This window comes from Anolis carolinensis, chromosome 6 (genome assembly GCF_035594765.1).
Source record: "Anolis carolinensis isolate JA03-04 chromosome 6, rAnoCar3.1.pri, whole genome shotgun sequence".
Taxonomy (NCBI): Eukaryota; Metazoa; Chordata; class Lepidosauria; order Squamata; family Dactyloidae; genus Anolis; species Anolis carolinensis.
The window spans coordinates 85,187,165-85,214,205 of NC_085846.1; the positions used below are offsets into that span (position 1 = coordinate 85,187,165).

Below are 27,041 nucleotides of genomic sequence, written 5' to 3' on the forward strand. Positions count from 1 at the left end.
ATGTTGGTTAAAATTGTTTTCATTTTTAAATATTGTATTGTTCTTTCGTTGTTGTTATTGTTGTTGCACTACAAATAAGACATGTGCAGTATGCATAGGAATTTGTATTTTTTTAATGATAATTCGGCCCCTCAACAGTCTGAAGGATAGTGGACCGGCCCTCTGCTTCAAAAGTTTGAGGACCCCTGGCCTAGGGGATAAAAGGCTTGTGACTTGAAGGTTGGGTTGCTGACCTGAGGGCTGCCAGGTTTGAATCCCACCCGGGGAGAGTGTGGATGAGCTCCCTCTATCAGCTCCAGCTCCATGCGGGGACATGAGAGAAGCCTCCCACAAGGATGGTAAAACATCAAAACATCCGGGCGTCTCCTGGGCAACGTCCTTGCAGACGGCCAATTCTCTCACTCCAAAAGCAACTCTGGTTGCTCCTGACAAGAAAAAAAATGATCTTACAAATTAAGCACCAAAACATCATGTTATACAACAAATTTGACAGAAAAAGTAGTTCAATACACAGTAAGATGTATTGAAAACATTGACTACAAAATGCGTTGGATAATCCAGAATGTTGGATAAGCGAGACTCTACTGTATATATAACTTGTAAGCTGCCCTGAGACCCCTTCGGGGTGAGAATGGCAGGATATAAATGTCACTAATTAATTAATTAATTAATAAAAATAAGACATCCCTTGAAAATAAGCCATAGTGGAAAAAATAGAGGAAAAAATAAGGCAGTGTCTTATTTTCGGGGAAACATGGTAATAAAATTAAGCAGGCTTCTCCCTCTTTTGCGGACTCTGAGTGAAGGCTTCGAGTGTCTTTCTTGCTGTCCTATAGGGCAGCCTGACTTTCTGCAAGCGCATGATAGGGCAAGTAATGCAGTCTGAACTGCAATGACATGAGTCCACACTGACTCACTGACTAGGGTTAGGCAGGCAGACACAAAGTGATCCAGAGATCCAGCCCCTCTCTCCTGAATCCAGAGATAACAGCAGCAGCAGCAGCGTTCTTTCTTCAAGGGAAAGAAGAGGAGGAAGCGCGGAGGAGGGCGCGCGGCGCTGTTGGCGTCACGGGTGCGCGCACGTCCACCCGGGGCGCGTCCTCGTCCCACCGGCGCCCCCGGATTGGTTGCCGGCCTCTCCGCGGCACTTCAAAGCCTTGCCAGGGAGCTACAATTGGGCTGGAAGGGGCGGAACTGATCATTGTATTGCACACCTCTAAAAAAAACACGCGCAACAGCAACCGCGGCCTCTGATTTATCAATATAGAAAAAAAGAGAGAGAGAATCCTCGGAGAGGAGGGCGCCTTGTGGCATGGCAACTTCACTGCTAGGGGTGAGTCTCAGGCTTTGCTTTCTCCTTTACCCCCCCCCCCCCACCCTTTTCTTCTCCCCCCCCCCTTCCTTTGCTCTTTTAATTGGGTCCTCTTTTTTTCTTTCTCCTGCTCGGAGAAGGGTTAAAGTGAGCCCTTGTGTTGACCGGGGGGCTATCAGTCTCCTCCATTGAGTCCTCCCCCCCCCTTTGCCTCCCTTTCTCTAAGTCCGAAGGAGTTCGAGAGAAAAGAAAAGAGGGGGAAAGGGGGAGGGAGGAGAGGGGAAGAGGGCAGTCACTTTTTTCCTCCCCCTTTTTTTGTCAGCGAGCAAGAGAAAGGTTTGAAGGGCACTCGCCCCCAACAACCTCGGAAGCGGCAGGGATTATCTTCCTCTCCATCCCTGGAGAACTGGTGGAAAAAACAAGGCGACTGCTTTCTGCCTCTTCTTCCCAATATTTCAAAAACTGAGAAAACTTCTTCATTTGCCCTCCTTTTTAACCCTTCATTTATTACAGGTATGTTTTCTTTTTCTTTCTGCTTCTTGGATGCATGCAAGGGAAGGCTTTCCAGGGAGGGAATCTTACAGAGTCTGTTTTGGAGATGTATTCATATTGCTTCCCTTTCCTCCTTGGATCCCTTCCAGTTAGAGCTCCCGATTTAATGCAATGTCGAGGAAAGCGGTTTCTCTAGGATCTCAGGAAATCCTGGAATCCTTTGGAGGCCTAGAAGAGAATGCACCAACCCACAAAGCTTGCTTTTTTTCCAGTTTGGAGCTAGCCTTCAATGATCAGTGTAGACGGGGCCTCAGGAAGGCCGGTTTTGTAGCGCTTTAACCCATCTTTGACCCTCTTCTCCGACGGGATATTAGCCCCAATTTGGAGGAGACCCCTAGGCAAACCGTACCCGGGGAGTACTTGGTTTAAACACGGCGGGTTTTTTTGTTTTTGATGCCATGATCTGTCCACTTTGCCCTATCGCTGAGTGACCACAGGAGCGATAATTTCGTGGTAGGTGGAAAGAATGGGGAAATCCTTCCTTCCTTCCTTCCGCTGAATCTACACTGTCAAATGATGCAGTTTGAGTTGCATGATGTGGTCAAGTGGGGACCTATATAATGCACTTCGAAAACTGTAGTATAGGAGTCGGAACTGGCCACAAACTGCATTCTATGGCAGTATAGATCCTTCCTTCCTCTCTCTCCTTTCTCTTTCTCTCTTCCTTCCTTCCTTTCTTCCTTCCTTCCTTCTCTCTTTCTCTCTCTTCTTCGTTCCTTATTTCTTTCTTTCCTTCCTTTCTCCCCTTCCTTTCTCTCTCTCTCCTGGCTTTCTTTATACTTCTTTCCTTTCCTCCCTCCTGTCTCTCTCCTGGCTTTCTTTTTCCTTCTTTCTTTCTTCTTTCCTTCCTTTCATCCTCTCTCTCTCTCCTTCCTTCCTTCCTTCCTTCTTGTTCTTTCTTCTTCTCTCTCCTGGCTTTGTCTCCCTCCTTCTTTCCTCCCCCCTCTCTCCTGGCTTTCTTTCTTCTTCCTTCCTTCTTTCCGTCTTCTTCCTTCCTTCCTTCCTGTCTCTCCCTCCTTCCTTCTTTCCTTCCTTCCCTCTTCTTTCCTTCCTTTCTCTTTCCTTCCTTCCTTCCTTCCTTCCTTCCTTCCTTCCTTCCTTCCTTCCTTCCTTCCTTCCTTCCTTCCTTCCTTCTTTCCTTCCTCTATCTCCTGGCTTTCTTTCTCCTTCCTTCCTTCCTTCCTTCCTTCCTTCCTTCCTTCCTTCCTTCCTTCCTTCCTTCCTTCCTTCCTTCTTCCCTTCATCTCTCTCTTGGCTTTCTTTCTTCTTCCTTCTCTCTTCTCTTCTCGGTCGTCCTCCCTGCTGAGCCTAACGGGTGCTTCTCTCACTCCCTCCCTCTTTCCTTCCTCCCTCCCTCCTTCCTTCCTTCTCCGCAGGAGGAACCGCGCCTGGGCTCCACTCCCTTGGCCATGCTCGCCGCCACTTGCAACAAGATCGGCAGCGCCAGCCCTTCTCCCTCGTCCCTCTCCGACGGCGCCTCGGCCTTCGCCAAGGGCTTCCACCCGTGGAAGCGCTCCTCGTCCTCCTCGTCCTCCTCGTCCAGCTGCAACGTGGCTCTGGGCTCGGGCTTGGCGCGCAATGGCTCTTCCTCGGCTCACGCGGCGGCGGCAGCGGCGGCAGCAGCAGCGGCGGCGGCGGCGCTGGTGTCGGACTCGTTCAGCTGCAGCGGCGGCGGCGGGGGCTCGTCCAGCCCGGGCTCCAGCAGCGCCTTCTCGCTCACCTCCAGCGGCGCCGCCTCGGCCTCTCCTTTCGGCAACGACTACTTCCAGACGGGAGGCGGCGGCGGAGGGGGTGGCGGCGGGAACGGCGGCGGCGGAGGGGTGCAGGAGCCGCCGGTCTTCCTGTCCAAGGTGCACCCTTCGGTGGACGGCCTGCAGGGCTTGTACCCGCGCGTGGGCATGGCGCATCCCTACGAGTCGTGGTTCAAGCCCTCGCACCCGAGCGAGGCGGGCGCTTCCAGCTGGTGGGACGTCGGCGCCGCCGGGTGGCTCGACGTGCAGAATCCCAACGGGGTCCACCCCGCCGCCGCCGTCGTGGGACTCCAGGCCGGCTCCCTGCACTCCCCTTTGGGCGCCTACAACTCGGATTACTCCACCTTGGCGGGACATTCCGCCTTCAGCCCTTCGGCGGCGTCGTCGTCCTCGCACCTCTTGGGCGGGCAGCACCTCATGGACGGCTTCAAGCCGGTGTATCCGGACGCGGCGCCGTCCCCTTTAACAGCGGGCTCAGGCGGGTCTATCATGGGGGTGGGCGGCGGCCCGGGCGTCTCCCCGCGCTCTTCCTCGTCCTCGTCGAGGCGCTATTCGGGCCGCGCCACTTGCGACTGCCCCAACTGCCAGGAAGCGGAGCGGCTGGGCCCGGCCGGAGCCAGCCTCCGCCGCAAAGGCCTGCACAGCTGCCACATCCCGGGCTGCGGGAAGGTCTACGGCAAGACCTCGCACCTGAAGGCGCACCTGCGCTGGCACACGGGCGAGCGGCCCTTCGTCTGCAATTGGCTCTTCTGCGGGAAGCGCTTCACCCGCTCCGACGAGCTCCAGCGCCACCTCCGCACCCACACCGGCGAGAAGCGCTTCGCCTGCCCCGTCTGCAACAAGCGCTTCATGCGCTCCGACCACCTCAGCAAGCACGTCAAGACACACAGCAGCGCCGGAGGAGGAGGAGGAGGCAACGGGAGCGGGGCTGGCGTCTCCGTCAAGAAGGGCAGCGACACCGACAGCGAGCACAGCGCGCCCGGGAGCCCTCCTTGCCACTCGCCGGAGTTGCTCGCCCCGCCGCCGCCGCCCGAAGCGGGCCATAGGAACGGCTTGGAGTGAAACGCCCGCTTGACATTCCCTCCTTGCCCCGCTCCCACTTTGGGACGTCTCCTGCCCGAAGGCTTTCATTCCCTTCCACTTTGGGACGTCTCCTGCCCTTCTTTTCCAGCGCTCCTTCTTCTTAACCCTGCCTCCTCCAAATCCCCTCCCACACTGTTTATGGGGGACCAAAAGTGACTGGTGGACCCCAAAAGCCCAGGGCGAGAAGGAGATCCAAGCCCCAAACTTGCTCCCCAAAGTGACTTCCCAACTGGCGCCATAGACAAGATATTTTTGAGAAGGTGCTTCTCCAAGTTTGCTGTGAGTTTTCCGGAGAGTGAAGAGCAGGCATGGGCCAACTTGGTGCCTAGGGGTGTTTTGGACTTCAACTCCCACCATTCCTAACAGCCTCAGGCCCCTTCCTTTTACCCCACAGCCGCTTAAGCGGCTGTGGGGTAAAAGGAAGGGGCCTGAGGCTGTTAGGAATGGTGGGAGTTGAAGTCCAAAACACCCCTAGGCACCAAGTTGGCCCATGTCTGCTGTAGAACAATGCAGTTGGATACTCCATGGCTCAATGCTATATGGAACCATGGGAGTTGTATGTATTCTCCAAGGCTTTCCTGGCCGGAATCACTGGTTTGCTTGACCCAATTCACTGATACTAGGTTTAATTCGATGTTAGGTTTTTAACACTGTGTTCCTATGTGGGGTCTTGTTGGGATTTTATGCCAATATTTATGTTTTTGGAAGTCATTGGAATCCGCCCTGACTCCCTTCGAGGAGATAGGGCGGGAGAGAAATATTATTAATATTAATATTATTATATTAATATTGTTGATCAAGAAGCTGGGAGACCATATGACCAATCTAAAGTGTGTGCGTGCCAGAGGGGATATAATATAATATTATTACATTAATATTGTTATCAATATCAATAATATCCATCTTAATGACATATTGTTAATATTTATTACTGCTGTGAGTTTTCCAGGCGGTATGGCGATGATCCAGAAGCATTCCCTCCTGACGTTTCCCCTACATCTATGGCAGGCATCCTCAGAGGTTGTGAGGTCGGTTGGAAACTAAACAAAGGAGGTTTATATATCTGTGGAATAATGTCCAGGGGGGGGAGAAAGAACTCTTGTCTGTTTGAGGCAGGTGTGGATGTTGCAGTTAATCACCTTGATTAGCATCGAAAAGCCTTGCAGCTTCGAAGCCTGGCTGCTTCCTGCTTGGGGGAATCCGTTGTTGTTAGGTGTTAGCCAAAGGGGGAAGGTTAGGAGTTCAACCCCCACTCCCCGAAAATTTTCAGGTTTTTTTTGAACTGGTTTATTCGTGAATTTTAACTGGTTAACCAAATTCCCATGAGTGTCCACTGAAGTTTATCTGTCCTGAGTGTCCACTGAAGTTTATCCATGGAGCCTGATTTCTAAATTATTAGTTATGGGATTACTCTTCATGATTCACTAAAAAATGTTTCAGCCCCCTCCCCCGAATTTTTTTTCTGGCTATTGTCCTGGTGTTAGCTGGCCCTGATTGTTTCATGTCTGGAATTCCCCTGTTTTCAGAGTGTTGTTCTTTATTTACTGTCCTGATTTTAGAGGGGTTTTTTTTGTTGTTACTGCAAGAGCTCTTTTCCCCACCCTGGACCTTCCAAAATATATATAAACCTCACTAACCTAGTTTCCAACATACTTCACAATCTGCCTTTATGTAAAGCCGTCTTGAGTCCCCGGGTAGAAATATCCTAAATAATAAATAAACCTCTGTGGGTACCTACCATAGATGTGGGCGAAACGTCGGGAGAAAATGCTTCTGGAACATGGCCTGAAAAACTCACATCAACCCAGTGATTCCGGACAGGAAAGCCTTCGACAGCACATTCTCCAAGTTTGCATTGGCACCCAGTTTTGGCGAGAGGTGGCAAAAAAGACACCCCGCAAAGCTGTGGATGGGACCTTGGCTTCCAGATTTGGGCAAGTGGGTGAGTGGGAACCTCTAAGGAGGTGAAAGGGGTGGGGAGGGAGGCCCAAGGCTTCTCCTTTTTTATTCTTCTTCTGCCGAAAGCACTTTGTTTGAATAAGGACACAGTCAAGGAAGCGCCTCTCCTTCCACAGTTGGATTTCAAAGGGACGCAAAGGGTTGTTTTTTTTTCAAGTTTTCTGGGAAACTAGAGCCTTCAACTCTCTTTTTTTCCCCTTATCTTCTTCTTGGTGGGATGAGCTCAAAGTCAATGGGTGAAGCTGGAGTATCTGTGTGTATTTCGGGGTGGGTTGCTCCTTCCACTCGAGTTTTCTGACATCAAGGAGTTTGGGAGGCAACTGAGGCTCCATTCCCAGTTTGAGGTGAAGAGGATGGAAAGTGAAGCATGCAAAGGGAATCGGTTACACTTCCTTCTGAGTAAATAAGTATTCCAAGCCACTTTCGCTTTGAGGCTTGTATGGCGTTAAAAGCGACAGCCGTGTAGACAAGTCCAAAAATGTCAGCAGAACCTTAAGCATTTACTCTGAAGTAAGTAACGCTGATTGAAACAGCAAATCCCAACTGAAATTCAGGCGCAGTTTACTTCTGAGTAAAGCGTGGTTAGGATTATATTATTTTGGGGAAGGATCAAATCCAGCGACTAAACTTGCCTAGAGATTGAAGTGAGTTATAGATTGGGCTATAAATCTCTAAATGAGTGCAACCTAAACCACGCTCAAACTTTTGCTCTTAAAGAAACAAATCCGTGGAGACAGTGTAATTTTTTCAAACCCAACTATCCCCCTTTCGCAGAGTTTATATTAGTTCTTTCTAAACCCCCCTCCCCACAATTTTAAAATCTCATCGATTTGAATCGGAATGCTAAACCCAAGTTTAAATTGCTCTCCCTTGAAATCCGGCTAAACTCAAGTCTTCATTTTGGTCAGAATATATATTCTCTCAAATGTCTTTCATGGTGTCTGGATAGTGCTCCTCAGCCCAAATGCATTTGACTCCGGATCTCCCCGTGGGATTTGCGGCTTGAAAGAGAAATAATAAGACTGGGTTGCTGTGAGTTTTCCGGACTTCCAGAAGCATTTTTTCCTGAAGTTTCGCCTGCATCGATGGCAGGCATCCTCGGAGGTTGTGAGGTCTGTTGGAAACTAGGCAAGTGGGAAAGTCCAAGGTGGAAGAAAGAACTCTTTTATGTTTGAGGCAAGTGTTAATGTTGCAATCGGCCACCATGATCATTGATTAGTATTGAATAGCCTTTCAGCTTCAAGATCTGGCTGCTTACTGCCTAGGGGAAATCCTTTGTTGGGAGGTGTTAGCAGGCCCTGATTGTTTTCTGTCTGGAATTACGTTTTTCTCACTGTTGTTCTTTATTTACTGTCCTGATTTTAGAGGGTTTTTTTTAAAAAAAATTTTTTTTAAAAAATAATAATACTGGTAGCCAAATTTTGTGCATTTTCACGGTTTTCTCCTTTCTGTTGAAATTGCCCACATGCTTGTGGATTTCAATGGCTTCTCTGCAGACTAATCCAAGCAAAGAAGTCAGCCATAGCAGAGCACTTGATGAACCAACATGGACACAGCATATTATTTGAGAACACAGAAATGCTCTCAGACTACATAGAAAAACCATTAAAACCCACAAGCATGTGGACAAATTCAACAGAAAGAAGGAAACCATTAAAATGAACAAAATCTGGCTACCAGAATTTAAAAACTCTAAAATCAGGACAGTAAATAAAGAACAACACTCCGGAAACTGGGGAATTCCAGACATGAATCAATCAGGGCCAGCTAACACCTCCCAACAAAGGACTTTCCCAGGCAGTAAGCAGCTAGACATTGAAGCTGAAAGGCTATTCAATGCTAATCAAGGTGGCCAATTGAAACATTCACACCTGCTTAAAACAGACAAGAGTTCTTTCTCCCACCATGGACATTCCACAGATATATAAACTCCACTTGCCTAGTTTCCAACCGACCTCACAACCTCTGAGGATGCCTGCCATAGATGCAGGCGAAACGTCAGGAGAGAATGCTTCTGGAGCATGGCCATACAGCCTGGAAAACTCACAGCAACCTAGTGATTTCAGCCATGAAAGCCTTCGACAACTCAATAATAAGACTCCTTAAGACTTCATTTTCTTAAAAATGTCCCTCCATTTATTAAATTAATGACCCGATTCTCAGTCCCAGATCATACTTTTTCAGAGTTGTCCCACTCCTATCTCCATACATTACTTTAAAGGCACCTAGTATTGAAATTATTATGATTTGCAGCATTAACTTTGTGATTCAAAAAGGAAGGGAGCACCCTTGCTTTTCAGAGAGGCTGGAGTTTGAATGCCAAATAAAAAAAAAGAGAAGGAAGGAAGGAAGGAAGGAAGGAAGGAAGGAAGGAAGGAAGGAAGGAAGGAAGGAAGGAAGGAAGGAAGGAAGGAAGGGGAAATAGAGACACATATTTGTAAACAAATCTTCTAAACCTAACCTTTATACAACGGAAATCGTTGTAAAAATAGTTAACAATTAAAATATAACTCCACCACCGTCTTGGTGTGAAATGCAGTTGTCCAGGAGACGATTTTGTATAGTATTTTTCTTGTATATGACTTCCAGTAAATATTTGAAAATATATTGAGCTTTCCCCCCCACTTCATTTATTTTTCCTTTTTTCGTTCTGCTCAAAAGGAATTATTAACGCGTTCTCGTTGGAGTCCTAATTTAACGAAAACTTGTTCCTTGAAGTGTACAGCAAAAAAAACAAACTTCAAGACATAGTTTTGGGCTTGAATATTAATTTAGATAGGCATAAAGGCTGTAATTAAGCAAACGATATTTGAATCAATGTTGAATGACCTTTAATTTAATGGAGCATGTACTTCTTTGCATTTGCTGGCAGTTCAGGTCTAGTTTCAGTGAGAGTTCTCCTATATTTCAAAGCGGTGGGTTCACCCAGACCCATGTATTAAATAAACTGTCCAAGTGAAACCGACTCATGATGGCCTATGTGTATTTCCTGACAATATGTTTTTTTAAAGCAAAAACATTTCAGCGTTTGCAAACCAAGAAATCTCGATGTCATGTTGAAATAAGTTGGGATATTTCACATTGAAATGGAAAAAAAGAAGGGGAAAAAGAAGCCTGAAACACTTTAAATTTGCATTTTAAATGCATGGATTGTAATTGATTTCTATCTGTAAGATTTTAAATGGAATTAATAAAACGCCAGATACAAGATGTGTTGGTAGGTTAGTTGATTTCTTTCCGAGAGATTAAAACGAAAACATTTTTCCTGATGTTCCCCTTTGAGAGACGGATAACAAAATAAATTATGATGATTGGGTTGTTGTGTGTTTTCCAGGCTGTATGGCCATGTTCCAGAAGCATTCTCTCCTGATGTTTCGCCCACATCTATGGCAGGCATCCTCAGATGTTGTGAGGTATATTGGAAACTAGGTCAGTGAGGTTTATATACCTGTGGAAGGTCCAGGGTGGGGGAAAGAACTCTTGTCTGTTAGAGACTAATGTCAATGTTGGAAGTAATCACCTTGATTAGCATTGAAAAGCCTTGCAGCTTCAAGGCCTGGCTGCTTCTTGCCTGGGGGTAATCCTTTGTTTGGATGTCTTAGCTATTCTTTCCTGCCCGGAATTCCCCTGTTTTTAAAGTGTTGTTCTTTATTTGCTGTCCTGGTTTTAGAGTTTTTTTCAATACTGGCAGCCAGATTTTGTTCATTTTCATGGTTTCCTCCTTTCTGTTGAAATTGTCCACACGCTTGTGAATTTCAGCGGCTTCTCTGTGTAGTCTGACATAGTGCTGGACCACTCTAACAACCTCTACGTCAGGGCCAGCTAACACCTCCCAACAAAGGATTCCTCCAGGCAGGACTCGGCCAGGCTTTGAAGCTGTAAGACTTTTAAATGCTCATCAAGGTGATTAATTGCAACATTCACTCTTGTCTGCAACAGACAAGAGTTCTTTCTCCCACCCTGGACCTTCCACAGATATATAAATCTCCCTTGCTTAGTTTCCAATAGACCTCACAACTTCTCAGGATGCCTGCCATAGATGCGGACGAAACACCAGGAGAGAATGCTTCAGGAACATCGCCATACAGCCCGGAAAACGCACAGCAACTCTGTGATTCTGGCCATGAAAGCCTTCCACAAAATAAATTAATAATAATAATAACAACATTAATAATAATAATAATAATAATAATAATAATAATAATAATAATAATAATAATAGAACTTCAAAGACTCTGGCAGAAACCAGTGCAGGTGGTCCCGATGGGTGCCGTGCCAAAAGATCTCAGCCGGCATTTGGAAACAATAGACATTGACAAAATCACGATCTGCCAACTGCAAAAGGCCACCCAACTGGGATCTGCACGCATCATCCGAAAATACATCACACAGTCCTAGACACTAGGGAAGTGTTCGACTAGGGATTTTGTGATACGAAATCCAGCATGTCTATCTTGTTTTCTGTGTCATAATACAATGATAACAACAACAACAACAACAACAACAACAACAACAATAATAATAATAATAATTTAATGGCGATAATAATAACATAATCATCATTATTATTACAACAGATATACATCCCATCCTTTTCGGGCTTCACTTCTTTGAAAGTTTCATGTCATGCATCAGTAAAATCCCTATTTTCAGGAGGAAAAAAGGCTACTGATAACTGGATTTGTTTAGTATTAGGCTTGTTAATACTAAAGTTTAGCACAAAGTATCAAATGTATGAAAGGGAAACTTTAGTGTTCACTTCCTTCTCTAAGACTGGTTTTAACCCACAAATCAGATTGTAAAATATATTTTAACCCTTGGGAAGGGGGTTGCAATATAAGGCATTTAAGTGGCTTTATGTGATTGTCATTATACTCTCCTTTCAGAAAATGAAAGGCGAGATGAAAGGCTCCTGTCTCTTTCAGTTACTGAGGAAACGACAAGTGGTCGGACGAAAAGTATAGCGGTGATAAAGAATGAGACCCAAGTCTCTTTATAAATATGAAGAAGCATATCCTAGGCTTCACATGTATTGGGAGAAATTTAGCTTCTTGTTTGGTAAGAGGGAGGATTTTGGCCTCTATGTAGAGGAAGAGGGAGGATATGGAACTCTATGGGATCATTGGGTTCTTGATTTAGTTGGAGTCATAACAACGCTGACTATGGTCACTCTAGAGCTATTTATCCATCACTGTCCTGAACTGGGACTGAACTGGATCCCTCGTCCTCTACTTCACAGTCCGGATCCTCGACAGGGAGGTGTTCTAAGTATCTAACCCATGCCTTTGTTTCGGAATAAGGCGCTTCTCTGGCGTCCTGTGGCCAGGAATAGCGGAGAGGGGAATCGGATTTGTCTGGAGTGGGGCGCCTGCTGTGTTTACGACGCGGCTTTGTGTTCCCTTTCCGCCTCGCAGCCACCCGGAAATCGGGACTCTTGTGTGTCTTTTCGGCCTTTCAGGTCTCGCCTTTCAAACCAGGCGTGTCAAACCGAAAAGCCTGGAGGGGTGAGTGCTGGAAAGAACAGGAAAGTTGGGAATCACCTAAGCCTGGTTCAAGGAGAGAGAGGGGAAAACAGTGGCACGGTTGGAAGATGTGGTTTGTTGCTGCTGGTGGTGATTTTTGATATTTTTATGTGTGTTTTTCCGCCTCTGAAGTTTGGGAGTAATGTCGGGTATAGTAGTGCCTCTCTGGACCCTCTCTGGCTTCTACACTGCTATATAATCCAGATGATCAAAACAGATAATCCTCACTATCTGCTTTGTACTGGATTATATGAGTCTACCATATAATCCAGCCAACCTAGCACTTCGAAAACATGCAATTGTGGGTAGATCAATAGGTACCGCTCTGGGGGGGGGGGAATAACAGGCGCTCCATGCAGTCATGCCGGCCACGTGACCTTGGAAGTGTCTACGGACGACACCGGCTCTTCAGCTTAGAAATGGAGATGAGCACCAACTCCCAGAATGGACACTTCTAGACTTTACCTAGACTTAAGGACAGGGGAAACTTTTCCTTTACCTTTTACACTGCCATATAATCCAGTTGAAAACAGATCACCTGGATTTTATATGGCAGTGTAGAAGAGGCCTCTTATACTACAGTAGAGTCTCACTTATCCAACATAAACGGGCCGGCAGAATGTTGGATAAGCGAATACGTTGGATAATAAGAAGAGATTAAGGAGAAGCCTATTAAACATCAAATTAGGTTATGATTTTACAAATTAAGCACCAAAACATCATGTTATACAACAAATTTGACAGAAAAAGTTGTTCAATACGCAGTAATGCTACGTAGTAATTACTGTATTTACGAATTTAGCACCAAAATATCACGATGTATTGAAAACATTGACTACAAAAATGCGTTGGATAATCCAGAACGTTGGATAAGTGAATGTTGGATAAGTGAGACTCTACTGTATATAGCATTGCAATGGTTTAACGCGCCTGCCCTTCTCCCTTGGTTAGGACCTCATCTACACTACACTGTATGGTCAGCCTAGACTCATTCAATGCGGTTAAATCGCATTATATGGTTCTCCACTGACCATATAACTGCATTAAACTGAATCCGGTTCTACACTGCCATTGGATGCAGTTTGAACTGCATTGCATTATATGTAGTGTAGAACCAGCCCGAGACACTGAAAAGTATTCTCTTAGAGTGAGCTTTCTGGGCTGTATGGCCATTTTTCAGAAGCATTCTCTTCTGACGTTTCGCCCACATCTATGGCAGGCATCCTCAGAGGTTGTGAAGTTTGTTGGAAACTAAGCAAGTGGGGTTTATATATCTGTGGAAGATCCAGGATGGGAGAAAGAACCCTTGTCTGTTGGAGGCAAGTGTAAATGTTGCAATTAACCACCTTGATTAGCATTGAATAGCCTTTCTGCTTCAAAGCCTGGCTGCTTCCTGCCTGGGGGAATCCTTTGTTGGGAGGTGTTACCTGATTGTTTCATGTCTGGAATTTCCCTGTTTTTTGAGTGTTATTCTTTATTTACTGTTCTGATTCTAGAGTTTTTAAAATACAGATTTTGTTCATTTTAATTGTTTCCCCCTTTCTGTTGTCTGCCTCAAACAGACAAGAGTTTTGTCTCCCACCCTGGACTTTCCACAGATATATGCCTGGAATTCTTGTTTTCAGAGTGTGGTACTTTATTTACGGTCCTGATTTTAGAGTATGTTTTAAGACAAGAGTTCTTTCTCCCAGTCTGGACCTTCCACGGATATACAAACCTCAGTAGCCTAGTTTCCAATATAACTCACAACCGGGCGAAACGTCAGGAGAGAATGCTTCTGGAACATGGCCATGCAGCCTGGAAAACTCACAGCAACCCAGTGATTTCGTGAAAGCCTTCAACAACACATAGGTAAAGGTAAAGATTTCCTCTGACGTTAAGTCCAGTCATGTCTGACTCTGGGGGTTGGCGCTCATCTCCATTTCTAAGCCGAAGAGCCGGCGTTATCCGTAGACACCTCCAAGGTCATGTGGCCGGCATGACTGCATAGAACGCCGTTACCTTCCCGCCGAAGCGGTACCTATTGATCTACTCACATTGGCACGTTTTCGAACTGCTAGGTTGGCAGGAGTTGGAGCTAACAGCGGGCGCTCAAGCCGCTCTCAGGATTTGAACCTGGGACCTTTCAGTCTGCAAGTTCAGCAGTTCAGCGCTTTAACGTACTTCCCCACCGGGGCAACACATATTCTCTTGTATTTGCTATGTTCACATTCTCTCTGTCATTTTCCCTGTCTGTCTTCTTTGGAAGCCTCAACTCTATTTCTGAACTTTGAAGTATGAAGACTGGAGAGATATTGGAATGGGAAGGAGTTTCGTATCGGAAAGAGTGCCCTCCCTTTGTCCCCTTGCATGGACTCCGGATCCACTTGGAGGACATCTCCACTGATCCCTTAAACCAGTTTCAAAGTGAAACTGCAAAGTGATTGCGTAGGAAATCCTGGAATCAGTCGTGGGCTCAGGTGGGGAATGAAACAAACCACACCAATGCGCATGACTTGTGTGGGAGTTTGTTGTCCGGCCATCTAGCTTCGAAGTGCATTAAATGGTCAGTGTCATGGAATAAGATTCCAACTTTTTTTCTTCTTGTGTCAGAAGCGACTTGAGAACATATTGAAAGTCGCTGCTCATGTGAGACAGAAGGGAGTCTCCGGGATTCGAACCCGGCAACCTTCAGGTCAGCAACCTGTTCAGTTCAGGCGGCAGAAGGGTTTAACCCATTGCGCCACCGCGGCTGGGCGATTCAAAGCTGAGATCTTTGTATGTACTACGTAGCCAGGCCTTTGGTGTTTAACTTGTTGCAATGGAAGAACTTTTAATGAGTTGCATTATCCCTATGTATGTATTTATTTAAATATATTTATTTATTTAATTTATATACCGCTCTTCTCTCAAGGCGGCATATACATTTCTCAAGGGGTCCCAAAGCCAGCTGGTCCCCAGTTTCAGCCAAGCCAACTTCACCAGTTTGGGTGTGCTGGATTAGCTTCTCTTTCTCGGTCCTTTCCTCTGGTCCCAATGTTTTGCTTCAAGCCTTAGCAAACCGCCTTTGTATATATATCTAATCTATATATGTGTATGCGATTTTTCACTTCAATGCCCCCCTAAACAATACAGCAACTCCAGTTACCATTTTCGGGATGCTAAAGTGAAGTTAAACCACTTGGCTTGGTAAGTAAGTATTACTAGGTAAGTAAGTATATAACCTAGTATTTTTTTGAATATTAGGAGTAGAGGTCTTGGAAAGATCTTTAGTTATTCTATGCTTTAGGAAAACTTTAGGATCAGGTGGACATTCATATTCATCTGAGGAAAAGGTATTAATATCAATATTGATTATTATTATTAATAATTACTAATATCAATAATAATAATTTTGAAGTATTGTTATTAATAATTAATAATAACATTAATTATCATTATTGATGATGATAATAATAATTAATATTAATAACACAGCCCAACAAAAACAGGGACAACATTCTTGGTGTCTTGGTTTTTAGGCCTGTCCCTGGAGTTATTTGGGGCGCTGATTCAGAAAACTTCATTGGATAGACGAATTGGATAGAGCATCAGCTATAGTTTCTTGGATATGGTTGGTTAATATTATTTATTATTTTTTGATATTGTGTGGTGTAATTATGGCATTGAACGTTTGCCTTTTTAGAGGTATGTAAAGCGCCCTGAGTCCCTCTAGGGAGAGAGGGCGGTCTAGAAATAATACTAATACTAATAATGGTTATATATGGCAAGCAAACTGGTGGGTGTAATATGTTCTGTATCTCAAAAACATGAGCTGATAGGGGAAAACTGGTGCTATTTTTTTGAATCAGCAGGTCAAATATACCCAGAAATAGGGTTAACATTTGAGGCATAATAATAATAATAATAATAATAATAATAATAATAATAATAATAATAATAATAATAATAATAATATATGGCGAGGAAATGGCAACTGGTGGGTGCCATATGTTCTGTATCTTAAAAACATGACCTGATAGAAAAACTATTTTTTTGGAATCAGCAGGTCAAATATACCCAGAAACAGGGCTAACATTTGAGGCACCAAAATGAGAATTAGCCAATGTGATATTATGCTCAGTGTGCCATAATATTGGCTTATCCAAAAGTCAGGGTTGAGGAGGGGGTGGGCTTCAGCGTGATTTTCTTAGGGTGCATCTACACGACAAATTAATGCAGTTTGATATCACTTTCATTGCCAATACTGTGGACTCTTGCGATTTGTAGTTTGGTGAAGCACCAGCACATTTTGGCAGGGAAGGATAAAGACCATGTAAAACTACAACTCCTACGGTTGGATGGATAGCATTGAGGCATGGCAGTTTAAGTGGGGATCAAATCACATTAATACTACAATGCAGATGCAGCCAACTCCCAGGATCATATAGCCGTGAACTCCTTGGAGATATGTGAAATAATAATAATAATAATAATAATAATAATAATAATAATAATAATAATAATAATAATAATAATATGAGATTTCTTTCTTCAGTTCATCAGATGCTTCGAGGAGGAATGATTTTCTGAAGCTCCTAATTTAAATAAGCAGTAGGCTTATTTTTTCCTGCTTTTTGCTAGTATTGCAGAGAAAAGATAGAGACTGAGAGTGTTCCCATTTAAGACTTTTTTATTTTCTGGGTTGCCCTTCCTTCTTGGATGGTCAAACTATATTTCTAAATGGGTTGCGGTGAGTTTTCCGGGCTGTATGGCCATGTACCAGAAGCATTCTGTCCTGACGTTTCGCCTGCATCTACGGCAGGCATCCTCAGAAGTTGTGAGGCCTGTTGAAAATTAGGCTCCCACCTAATTTTTCTTTTTTTGAGAGGACGAATTTGCGGTCCTGTTTGATCCCAGAGCAACAGTTCGCTCTCCAAACTCCGCCAATGCAGGCGCAGCTTCCCTTCAGTTACAGAGAAACAGCGCCACCGTGCGGCGGACGGGCAAAGAGCAGCAACTAAAAACTCACCAATGAAGCAACTTTGATATTGGGTTGCTGAGTTTTCACATGTTCCAGAAGCATTCCCTCCTGACGTTTCGCCCACATCTATGGCAGGCATCCTCAGATGTTGTGAGGTATATTGGAAACTAGGTCAGTGAGGTTTATATACCTGTGGAAGGACCAGGGTGGGGGAAAGAACTATTGTCTGTTGGAGACTAATGTCAATGTTGGAATTAATCACCTTGATTAGCATTGAAAAGCCTTGCAGCTTCAAGGCCTGGCTGCTTCTTGCCTGGGGTAATCCTTTCTTGGAATGTGTTAGCTGGCCCTGATTGTTTCATGTCTGGACTTCCCTTATTTTCAGAGTGTTGTTCAGACAACAGACAAGAGTTCTGTCTCCCAACCTGGACTTTCAACAGATATATAAACCCCGCTTGCCTAGTTTCCAGCAGACCTCACACCTCTGAGGATGCCTGCCATAGATGTGGGCGAAACATCAGGAGAGAATGCTTCTGAAACATGGCCATACAGCCCAGAAAATTCACTACAAGATAATAGTTTTCAGTGTCTCGGGCTGATTCTACACTACATATAATGCAATGCAAAGCAATTCAAACTGCATCAAATGGCAGTGTAGTAGCGGCTTCAGTTTAATGCCGTTATATGGTCAGTGGAGAATTATATAATGCAGTTTAACTACATTATATGACATAGTCATACAGCCCGGAAAACTCACAGCAACCCAGTGATTCCAGACATGAAAGCCTTCGACAAAACTTTGATATTTTCACATCCAGTTTATTTGGCCCATATAAACAAAACACCATGAGATGATTTAAATGTGAATTGATTTATGGCAGCATCAATGTTGCAGGACGACAGTACTCAAGTGCAAAAAGTGTTATTTTAAATTCATAGATAAGGGTTTACAGTATTGTGATTTTTTTAAGGTGAGCAATGAGAACAGGGGAAATTATACCCACTAAATATAAGGTCGAATTAATGCATGAAAGCTTAGATGCATTTGATTTTTACTGCAGATATGAATTTATTTTAGAATGCTAGATTGTTTATCCACACTATTTTGTGAATAGGTGGGGCAATTGGTTTACATTCATCTCAAGACACAATGATTCCCTGGAACTAAGGCTCCTGTGTACACTGCCCATTTAATGCAGTTCAAAGCTAGTTTGAAACTGAGAGACAACAAGCTCCCGTAAAAGAACTCTCTCAAAAGCCCGTAAATGCATCAGTGCTCTTTGGATGTGTAACCTAACTGTGATCCAAGCCTCCAACTGGTTCTGGGATTTCCTATGAAATTATCTGCACAGCAACACTACTTTATTCAATACTAGTTTGAGACTGACTTAAGTGGTCAGTGGAGATGTGTCCCCAACCTGAATCTACTATGCAGCTATAATATCACCTACACACGTCATTTTAGCTGTCATGGGTTCCATACTGTGGCTCCATTCTATGAAAAAAAAAATGGGTTTATAATTTAGGAAAGTATGGTACTCTGCCAAAGAGAAGTTCAGAGAAGTTCAGAGAAGAAGCATAAGTCTTTCTCCATACTGGAAATCCCAGGGTTCCACAGGATGGAGCTGCATCAGTTACAGTGGTATCAAACTGATATTACAGTGTAGTGTATGCTCGGCGTCTGGATCAAGCCTTTTCTAAACATCAAGAAATAAATAACGTAAAATATATGTCAGCAGGGCTATCTCGGTGTAATGGTTTGAGTGTTGGACTATGATGCTGGAAATTAGAGTTTGAATTCTGACTCAAGTACGGGAACCTACTGGGCAACCTTGAGCAAGTCACATTCTCTCAGCCTCAGAGGGAAGCAAAACAGATGCTCCTTCAAACAAATCTGCCAAGAAAACACTGTGATACCATAAAGGTAAAGGTAAAGGTTTCCCCTGACATTAAGTCCAGTCATGTCTGACTCTGGGGGTTGGTGCCAAAGAGCTGCCGTTGTCTGTAGACACCTCCAAGGTCATGTGGCTGGCATGACTGCATGGAGTGCCGTTACCTTCCTGCCGGAGCGGTACCTATTGATCTACTCACATTGGCATGTTTTCGAACTGCTAGGTTGGCAGAAGCTGGAGCTAACAGCGGGCGCTCATTCTGCTCTCGGGATTTGAACCTACGACCTTTCAGTCTGCAAGTTCAGCAGCTCAGTGCTTTAACACACTTTGCCACCGGGGTTCCATAGCATCACCATAATTCAGAAATGACTTAAAGGCACGCAATGACATATGACCGTGAAAGTCATAAGAATTGTAAGGTGTCCCAAAAGACAGCCCACTGGCCTCAAGACAGGAGTGGTCAACTTCTGCCCCTCCAGATATTGATGGATTTTGGCTCCATCAGCATTTCTCATTGACATTCTTGGCTTGGAAAGATGGGACACGCAGTCCAACAACTCCCAGTGTTTGACTAGTTCTCTACCCCATTTCTGCTCTCAAATACAGGAATTATGAGGTGTAGTTGTACTTCAAGGTCTGCAAGACCAAAGATGAGAGATGGTCTATAACACCAGGAGGGCTGCATTTTGGAAAGGCATGACTTTTAGAGACTATAACGTTTTGGAAAACCAGAATCTCCATAACCTTTTGGGGAATAACGCATTCACAACCATTTAAAAATCATAACCTTTTGTAAAAGTATTATCTTCCAGAGACGAGCCAAAAACTTGTTTGAGTAAAATCTTCTTTTTAGTGGTATATAACCACATGTACTTACACAAGGCAATTTGGTTTCCAGTTGTTAAGACTGATAACCTGGTTGTCTCTGATCTGTTAGGAATGGAGATTGTGCCAATGCACAAAAAACAGCAGAGTTTCAGACGTGTTCTTTTCAGTGCACCAAAACATCTAATCTCCCATAAAATATCTTGTTTTTACATCATGTTCTCAAGAGACAAAAATAAAGTAGACTTCGTTAATACTAACATACCTGGTTTACTCATAACCTTCATGTATTTAGCATACAGGTACATAACTTGTCAATCCAGTTACAGATAGATTTGAAGTAGTTTCTCTGTGCAGATAACACTGGGCATCTTCCTTATAATCAGCAGCAACATGAGTTTCCTCTTAACAGTCCAAAGTTTAAGAAGCCTCTCATGGAGTCTCTCAATCTTCTATAATGGAGTCTGAGCTCAGAGCTGTCTCAGTTCTGATCATGTGGTCTGCAGCTTCTTCCCACAACCTCAAGAAACATGTAAAGGGAAAGCTGAATACCAAAACATACATATACAATACAGTACTCAAACAGAATCACATACAAAACAAAATACTGGTGGAGGCTAGCAGGTGTGCTTTATTTAGTCTATTGAGAAATGCATCCAAAATGTGCATGTTAAAATGTGTGCAAAACTACGTGTTTTACGAAATATGAAGACAAGGAAATTACTATCCCACTCACTCATAGGAATAAAAATGCAGAAAACTTGCAACCTAATATGAACCAAAGCAATGTTATCAGGATGGGAACATTTTCATATCCCATCATCCACAGAGGACACCCCGTCTTCAGGAGGTCACCAAGCACAACACTCTAACAACACAGTCAACTACAGGAACTAGTTGGACATCTCTTACTTGATTCAGCAGCTCTCTGAAAACATGGAAAAGGATGTTGGGTGGGGAATATGTTACTTAAAAGTGGGTTTGTGGGATTCCCCCCCTACCAAATAGCTAATAAAGAATTGCAAATTTTGGAATGACCATAGCTTAAACTGGATTTTGGCTTATCATTAATCAGTATGCCAAACATACATTTTCTTGAAATCTGTATCTATAAACACATGTTCATGCACAGATTAAATAAGATCTTCTAAAAACTGAACACTAGCATGTGAATTTTTATCTTTCCAACATTGAAGCATCTCTTTTTACAACAATAAAAGCATGTAGGATCCAACAACACTGACCCTCAGTGAAATGTCACATGAATGTACGTTCAGAAAATATGAACATCTAAAAATATCAAAATTACTTTGTAATACTACAATTGCCATAATCTTTCAACCAACATGGGAATCGTAGACCAATTTTTCCATTCTTAATACACAGTTTGCCTTTTACATTCTCTGGGATATGGGGCCTTGGGGCCCTGAAAAAGTGGAAAAAATTATTTTTAAAAACTTGATACAATACCTCTCTATGAATCTCTAGGTCATCCAGTATGACTCTAAGGTCAGCTTCTGCCAAACAATGGTCATAGAGATGTGCTGGAGGACTTAGAGATTCTTACAGATGCAGACCATTTTAATCAAACATGTGAATAATTAAATCAGTGAAAGTCAAAGCTGCAAATGTGGAACACATTCTTCTAAGTCATACAATATTTTGTGCTGATTATGATCTTTCTAAGAGAAAAAAGTCAGACCTTTGAAAAACGCTAATAAGTAGGACAGTGTTCGTTGGTATACCATGTACATTGTCTGCAGAATAAGAGAATAGTACGATCACTTGAGTGCATTAAGCACAGCGGTAAAGAAAATGCACTATAGGGATTAATGTCCAAAGGAACAGATTCCTAGGGAGATTTCTGGAGTTTCCACCATTAGAGGCTGGGTTTCAGATGAGGTTTGATCACCAAGCATCTGTTAAGAATGGCAAAGGTATTATTATCCTGCAGCTGTGTATGTGACCATGGGATGGGCAGAGTACCAACCTCCTTTCGCTTCTAATTTCTGTCACCCAATCTCTGCAGAGACTCTGGCTTAAATACATTGTGGATTAATGTCAACAATCTGTCTCCCTTTATTTTCTATCCGTAACCTGAGGAGAATGTCTAGCTACCTGTTCCACTTGAATTGATTGTTTGGTGATTGAATGGTGCTAAGAAACACCGCTTAAATCCACCTGGGAGCAGAACAGCTTTCTGCTGGTGGAAGCCTGGTTACCTATTAAGTGTATTAATAAAGCACAATGCAGAGCCATACCTTCAAACCTATCTGGTTGAAATGAAGGGAGAAACCCCTTGATATATATCTTTTTAGATCCTTATACTATTTAGCTTTCTGGGGTAAATAAAGATAAAGCTTGGTTTTTCACTTGACAGTGTCACAATAAATTTAAAAAGAGTTTCTCACTTATGGAGAAGTCTATAAAATACTGTAGTCACATCCTTGAACATGAAGAACGCCACAAAAGAAATAACTGTGTACAACGGGCCCTTGGTGTCCACAGATTGATTTCAGGACCTTCTTCAGATACAAAAATCTGTTAATGCTCAATTGCTATTACACAGCCCAACAAAAACAAATGTCTTGGTGTCTTGATTTTTAGGTCTGTTCCTGAGGTTAGTAGGGGCACTGATTCAGAAGACTGTATTGGATAGACTGCATCAACTCTAGTTTCTTAGATATATTTATCATTTTCTATGGGTGAGCAGATGGCAACCCATAAATGGCATCTGCATCTCAAAAAATATTTATTTATTATTATTTATTTATTTGCAGCATTTATATTCCGCCCTTCTCACCCCGAAGGGGACTCAGGGTGGATCACATTACACATATAGGCAAACATTCAATGCCTTTTAACATAGAACAAAGACAAGACAAACATAGGCCTCGAACTCATGACCTCCTGGTCAGAGTGATTCATTGCAGCTGGTTGCAGCTGGCTTGCTCTCCTGCCTGCGCCACAGCCCGGGAAATTGGTACAATTTTTGGAATCAGCAGGTGAAATTTATCCAAAAAATGGGCAAACACTTGTGGCATCAAAATGTGTTGTCCAGTGATGATATACAATGGCTTACTAAAATGGTGTCCCTTATATAAAATGAAGTACTACTCAAGCGAGTGCTGGAGAGAGCTTGGGCATCTTGTCAAGGACAAGAAGCTATGGCAGGGTATGTTTACACAACTGGTGCTCAGCACGCAGCAAAATTGTTTGCTTTCCTTAGCATTTTAAAACTGTAATTGTTCAAATCCATGGATGAAGAACCTGTAGATACGGAGAGACCACTGAACTGCATAAAACCCCATGATAAGATTCACCTTAGGTCAGCCATTGTGTTGAAAACGACTTGAAGACACACAACAGTAAGCAGATATGGTTTGATTACTCTTTCCCTTTGCTCATATTTGTACAGTACAATATTACCTTAAAGGAAAGGGCACCTTTAAAGTAATAAAATAAAGCCCATGGGGCTATTAACATACCTCTAATCATTCCCCATGGCTACTGTATTTTAAAAGGACAGGTCCGTCCCTACATTTTCATCTCTCTTCTCCTCCCATTGCACTGCAGGTGCTGGATTTGAACACTGCCAGAACTCCCATTTAATTCAGAACTTCTGCAGGAGGAAGAATGAGAAAAATCAGGACTGGAATCACTACCTCTGCAGTGGAAGATCTATCAGTCATCCTGGGAACTCTCTGATTTTTACTCCAGAATTACGCGATCTTGGTGCACTTATTTTAGTAAGGTGCCTGTAGGGAAAAATGCTTTAAACTTTTGAATATGTTTTAAAGGATTTTAACTGTGAATTTTTAATACTGTTTATATTTAACTCTGTAGTAATGTTTGCATGTCTGCATATTTTAAATTGTATGCTAATATTTTAATGTTAAGGGGTATAAATAATAATAATAATAATAATAATAATAATAATAATAATAATAATAATAATAATAAATTGCATTTTTCTGGAAAACTGTACGTGATACAAATATAATAAATATATAGTTGTGCTCAGCATGTTAAAATCAACTTGGTTCACCCAAAATTGTGGAGGAAACAAAACATTTCCAAAAATTTGTTGACCAGTGTATTTAGTTAGCCCAGTCATTTTGTAAGTGAAAAACATTGCATTTTAAATTGACTTGCTATTATTATTATTATTATTAATTATCCACCTCTCCTCATGGCTTGAATATTATTATACTTTCTAATTAAATGCAGAACTTGAGGAGCATTTTGCCTATACCTACAAAAACCTTTATCTCCAGAAATTTCTTTTTATTATCACAATTTTTGTTTCTAACCCCAGCGAAAAGTGTCTCACTGAGATTTAATATCTTGTGGCACGTCATGAGTATTGGAAGTAAGGGAAACCAAAATGTGCAGCTGTGTGGGACACACAATGTAAATTCCTTTTCTGAGGAGCAAGTAATCCAACCTGTTTCATTTCAGCACTACCTATTCACCAAGTGATGGATTAAGCCAGGGTTTAGCACTTTTCAAATGTTTTTTTTGAAATAAGGAAAGAGACTTACATTTGAGAATACTCAAATATACTTCATATATACACACATACTTCCATTTTATTTGTTTAACAAAAGGACCAAGATTGGTCCTAATCTAGGTAACTATGTGCAGAGAAAAATACATTAAATCCTTTTTTGAATTCACTACTGTACTTCAACTAAAATATAATCGAGTCTTCAGAAGCGTGGTGCTCTCTAGGTGGAGTGCATTATATATCTCTAGTCAACAAGTTATCTCATTTGGACGGCTATGATAAAAGAAAATATATATATCAACATTGTGCAAATTGCCAAGTATTAATTAATTAACCATGCCACATTTTGCTACAGGTTTAATTGCTGTGATGTGTTCAAAACTGACTGATAGGAAAAGGGGTGAAAAGAATTGTTACTGAAAAAAGCAATAAAGATTTCGTAGCTTAAGTCTCTTTCTAACTAATCAAAGTTCAGTAAAGTTAGTTTTTGACACTTATATTTTCCAGAATCCTCAGTTAATATGGGTGGTAATAAACCAAGCTGGTTGGTGGATTTGTATATATTTCCAAACTTTACTTCAGTTTTTCATTGCTCATATCATATGTAAGAATTGGGAAATTCATTGTATGGTACATGATGTTAGGGTGGAGCTTGTTGCCGATATGAATGACAGATATGAGGTTGTGACTAATGAGATATTTGGAACTCAAGCTGGGATGCAAAACAGCTTTGCTCAACGGCATCTGTGCAGACAGGACTTGAAGCATAAAATAGGATTGACCTGTTTTATTGGTGTGAATACTTTATTTGCGCAATGGGGATTTCCTTCAGCCTCAGCAAACACTTCCTACTATTGAACAAAAGGACTCAGTCCTCATTTACGCAGATTTCTGTATATGGCTCTATTAGTTTATCAAAGGCTGGCATTATAAGTATGGTTATTTAATTTACTGCAGTTTGAAGTATCTTAAATGAAAACAGCTGGGAACTGAAAAAGGGTTAGCTTGATGAGTTAAAAACCATAAATAAAGAAATTGATTTTTTTTCTACTTGAGAGAATACACTTCTAGGAATATCTAGATCATCCAGCATTTCTCTATTGTCACATTCGGCTGGCAGCTGACCATAGAATCACATTGGAGGATGAAAAGATTCCTAGAGAGGGTTTCTCTAGAAATATCCAGGTCCTCTGGAGAAAGTTGGCCATTGAACCATATTGAAAGACCTAGGTATTCCTAGAGAATTTTAAAAAATCAAATCTGTGAATAATGAAATCCACAAAAGTCAAAACTGCAAATGTAAATGGACAACTGTACTATCATTTGTGTGCGCATGACTATCATGATTATTAAACACTTGCAGAGTAGGTGTCCATGCATTAACCAGCTTTGTCACTTCATTCTCTAAATACATTCACCCTCTTCTATACCTTCTGTCTGCTATCTATAACATAAAGCCACTTTCCACTTAGGTTTCTCGTTGATGAAGGGGAGAATGGAGCAGTAACCCCTGAACTGGTATTGCAGGCAATAGGCATTGCTTTGCTGTTGGGCAGAACTTGTCTGGTTGTCCCATTCCTGTGTGAACGGGAGTCAGCTTGCAAGCCTGGTGGTTATATTCCAAGTGTCCCAGAGAGAGGCAGATAGTTTAATGTGCATTCCTTTCTTTTTCCTTGATCTCCAAACTGGGATGCAATGATAGATTTATATGACTTCTTTTGGGTTATAAAGCCATTGCAGAGTGCAGACTTGATCCTTTGGCTTGGCAATTGCTCAAAATGCTCTGTAACACTGTAAACTTGCATACAAGGCATGGTTCCGCCACTTCCTGAACCTTTTGGAGGTTTGCCCAGAGGTTCAAATTGCATAACATAAGCCAAGGCTTCTAGGTAAGCATCCATCACATCCTCAGTCCAACCTATGCACCTTTACCACCTTTGAACAGTAGTATGATTTGCTAAGAAAGGCTTATTATTGCCAACTCTAACCCTAATCAGTCACAAGTACGATGGTGGTAGGATGCTGGGTGTTGTAGTGCACGAAGGGTCAATTTTCCAAGCACTGATCCTAATACTCAGTCCTTTCCAAATTGGCCAATACAGGAAAAACTTCCATCTCTTTATTTGACATTTGGGAGTTAACATTTGAATGAATCTATAATGAACTCTTCAAAAAGGGTTGGATATACTATTTCAGTTTATTCACTTCATACCAGCAGAAAATTCACTTGCCTTTGGTGAGTGGCCACATTCACTGATATCAGGCAGCTGTGCCACTTACACTGTTTCTGCTCTAAGACAACTTGGTCCCTTCAGGGGCCAAAAAGGTTCTCCACTTTTGGCCTTGGGCCACAGATTTTAAATGGATTTTATTTGCATTTTAATTGTATCTTAATTGTATTTTAACTTTTGCACATGGCCCAAATGTTAAATTGTTTTGAAATTTTATATTCATATTTATATACATTTTCTTTGTTTTCAAATTCTATTGCATTGTGTCATAACTTGTTAGCTGCCTTGAGTCCCTATGGGGAGAAAAGCAGGATAAAGTTAAAGTAAAGAATAAATACTGTATATACTTGAGTATAAGCCTAGTTTTTCAGCCCTTTTTTAGGACTGAAGAAAACCCTCCTCGGCTTATACTCGGGTGAGGGTCCTGGTGGGCTTATATTCAGGTCGGCTTATACTCAAGTA

At 42.6% G+C, this 27,041-nt stretch overlaps 1 protein-coding gene across 2 annotated transcripts; it reads left to right on the forward strand.

Moving 5' to 3' along the window:
- The first annotated feature begins 778 nt into the window (after positions 1–778).
- On the forward strand, positions 779–5,074 carry sp8 (Sp8 transcription factor). Of its 2 annotated transcripts, XM_062957423.1 has the most exons (3): positions 779–1,333; positions 1,635–1,825; positions 3,241–5,074. In XM_062957423.1, the coding sequence occupies exon 3, from the start codon at positions 3,274–3,276 to the stop codon at positions 4,675–4,677; it is 1,404 nt and encodes a 467-aa protein (XP_062813493.1). In that variant the 5' UTR covers positions 779–1,333; positions 1,635–1,825; positions 3,241–3,273; the 3' UTR covers positions 4,678–5,074. The 2 variants fall into 2 exon arrangements, with proteins under 2 accessions (XP_062813493.1, XP_062813492.1); XM_062957422.1 differs by lacking the exon at positions 1,635–1,825.
- The last annotated feature ends 21,967 nt before the right edge of the window (positions 5,075–27,041 follow it).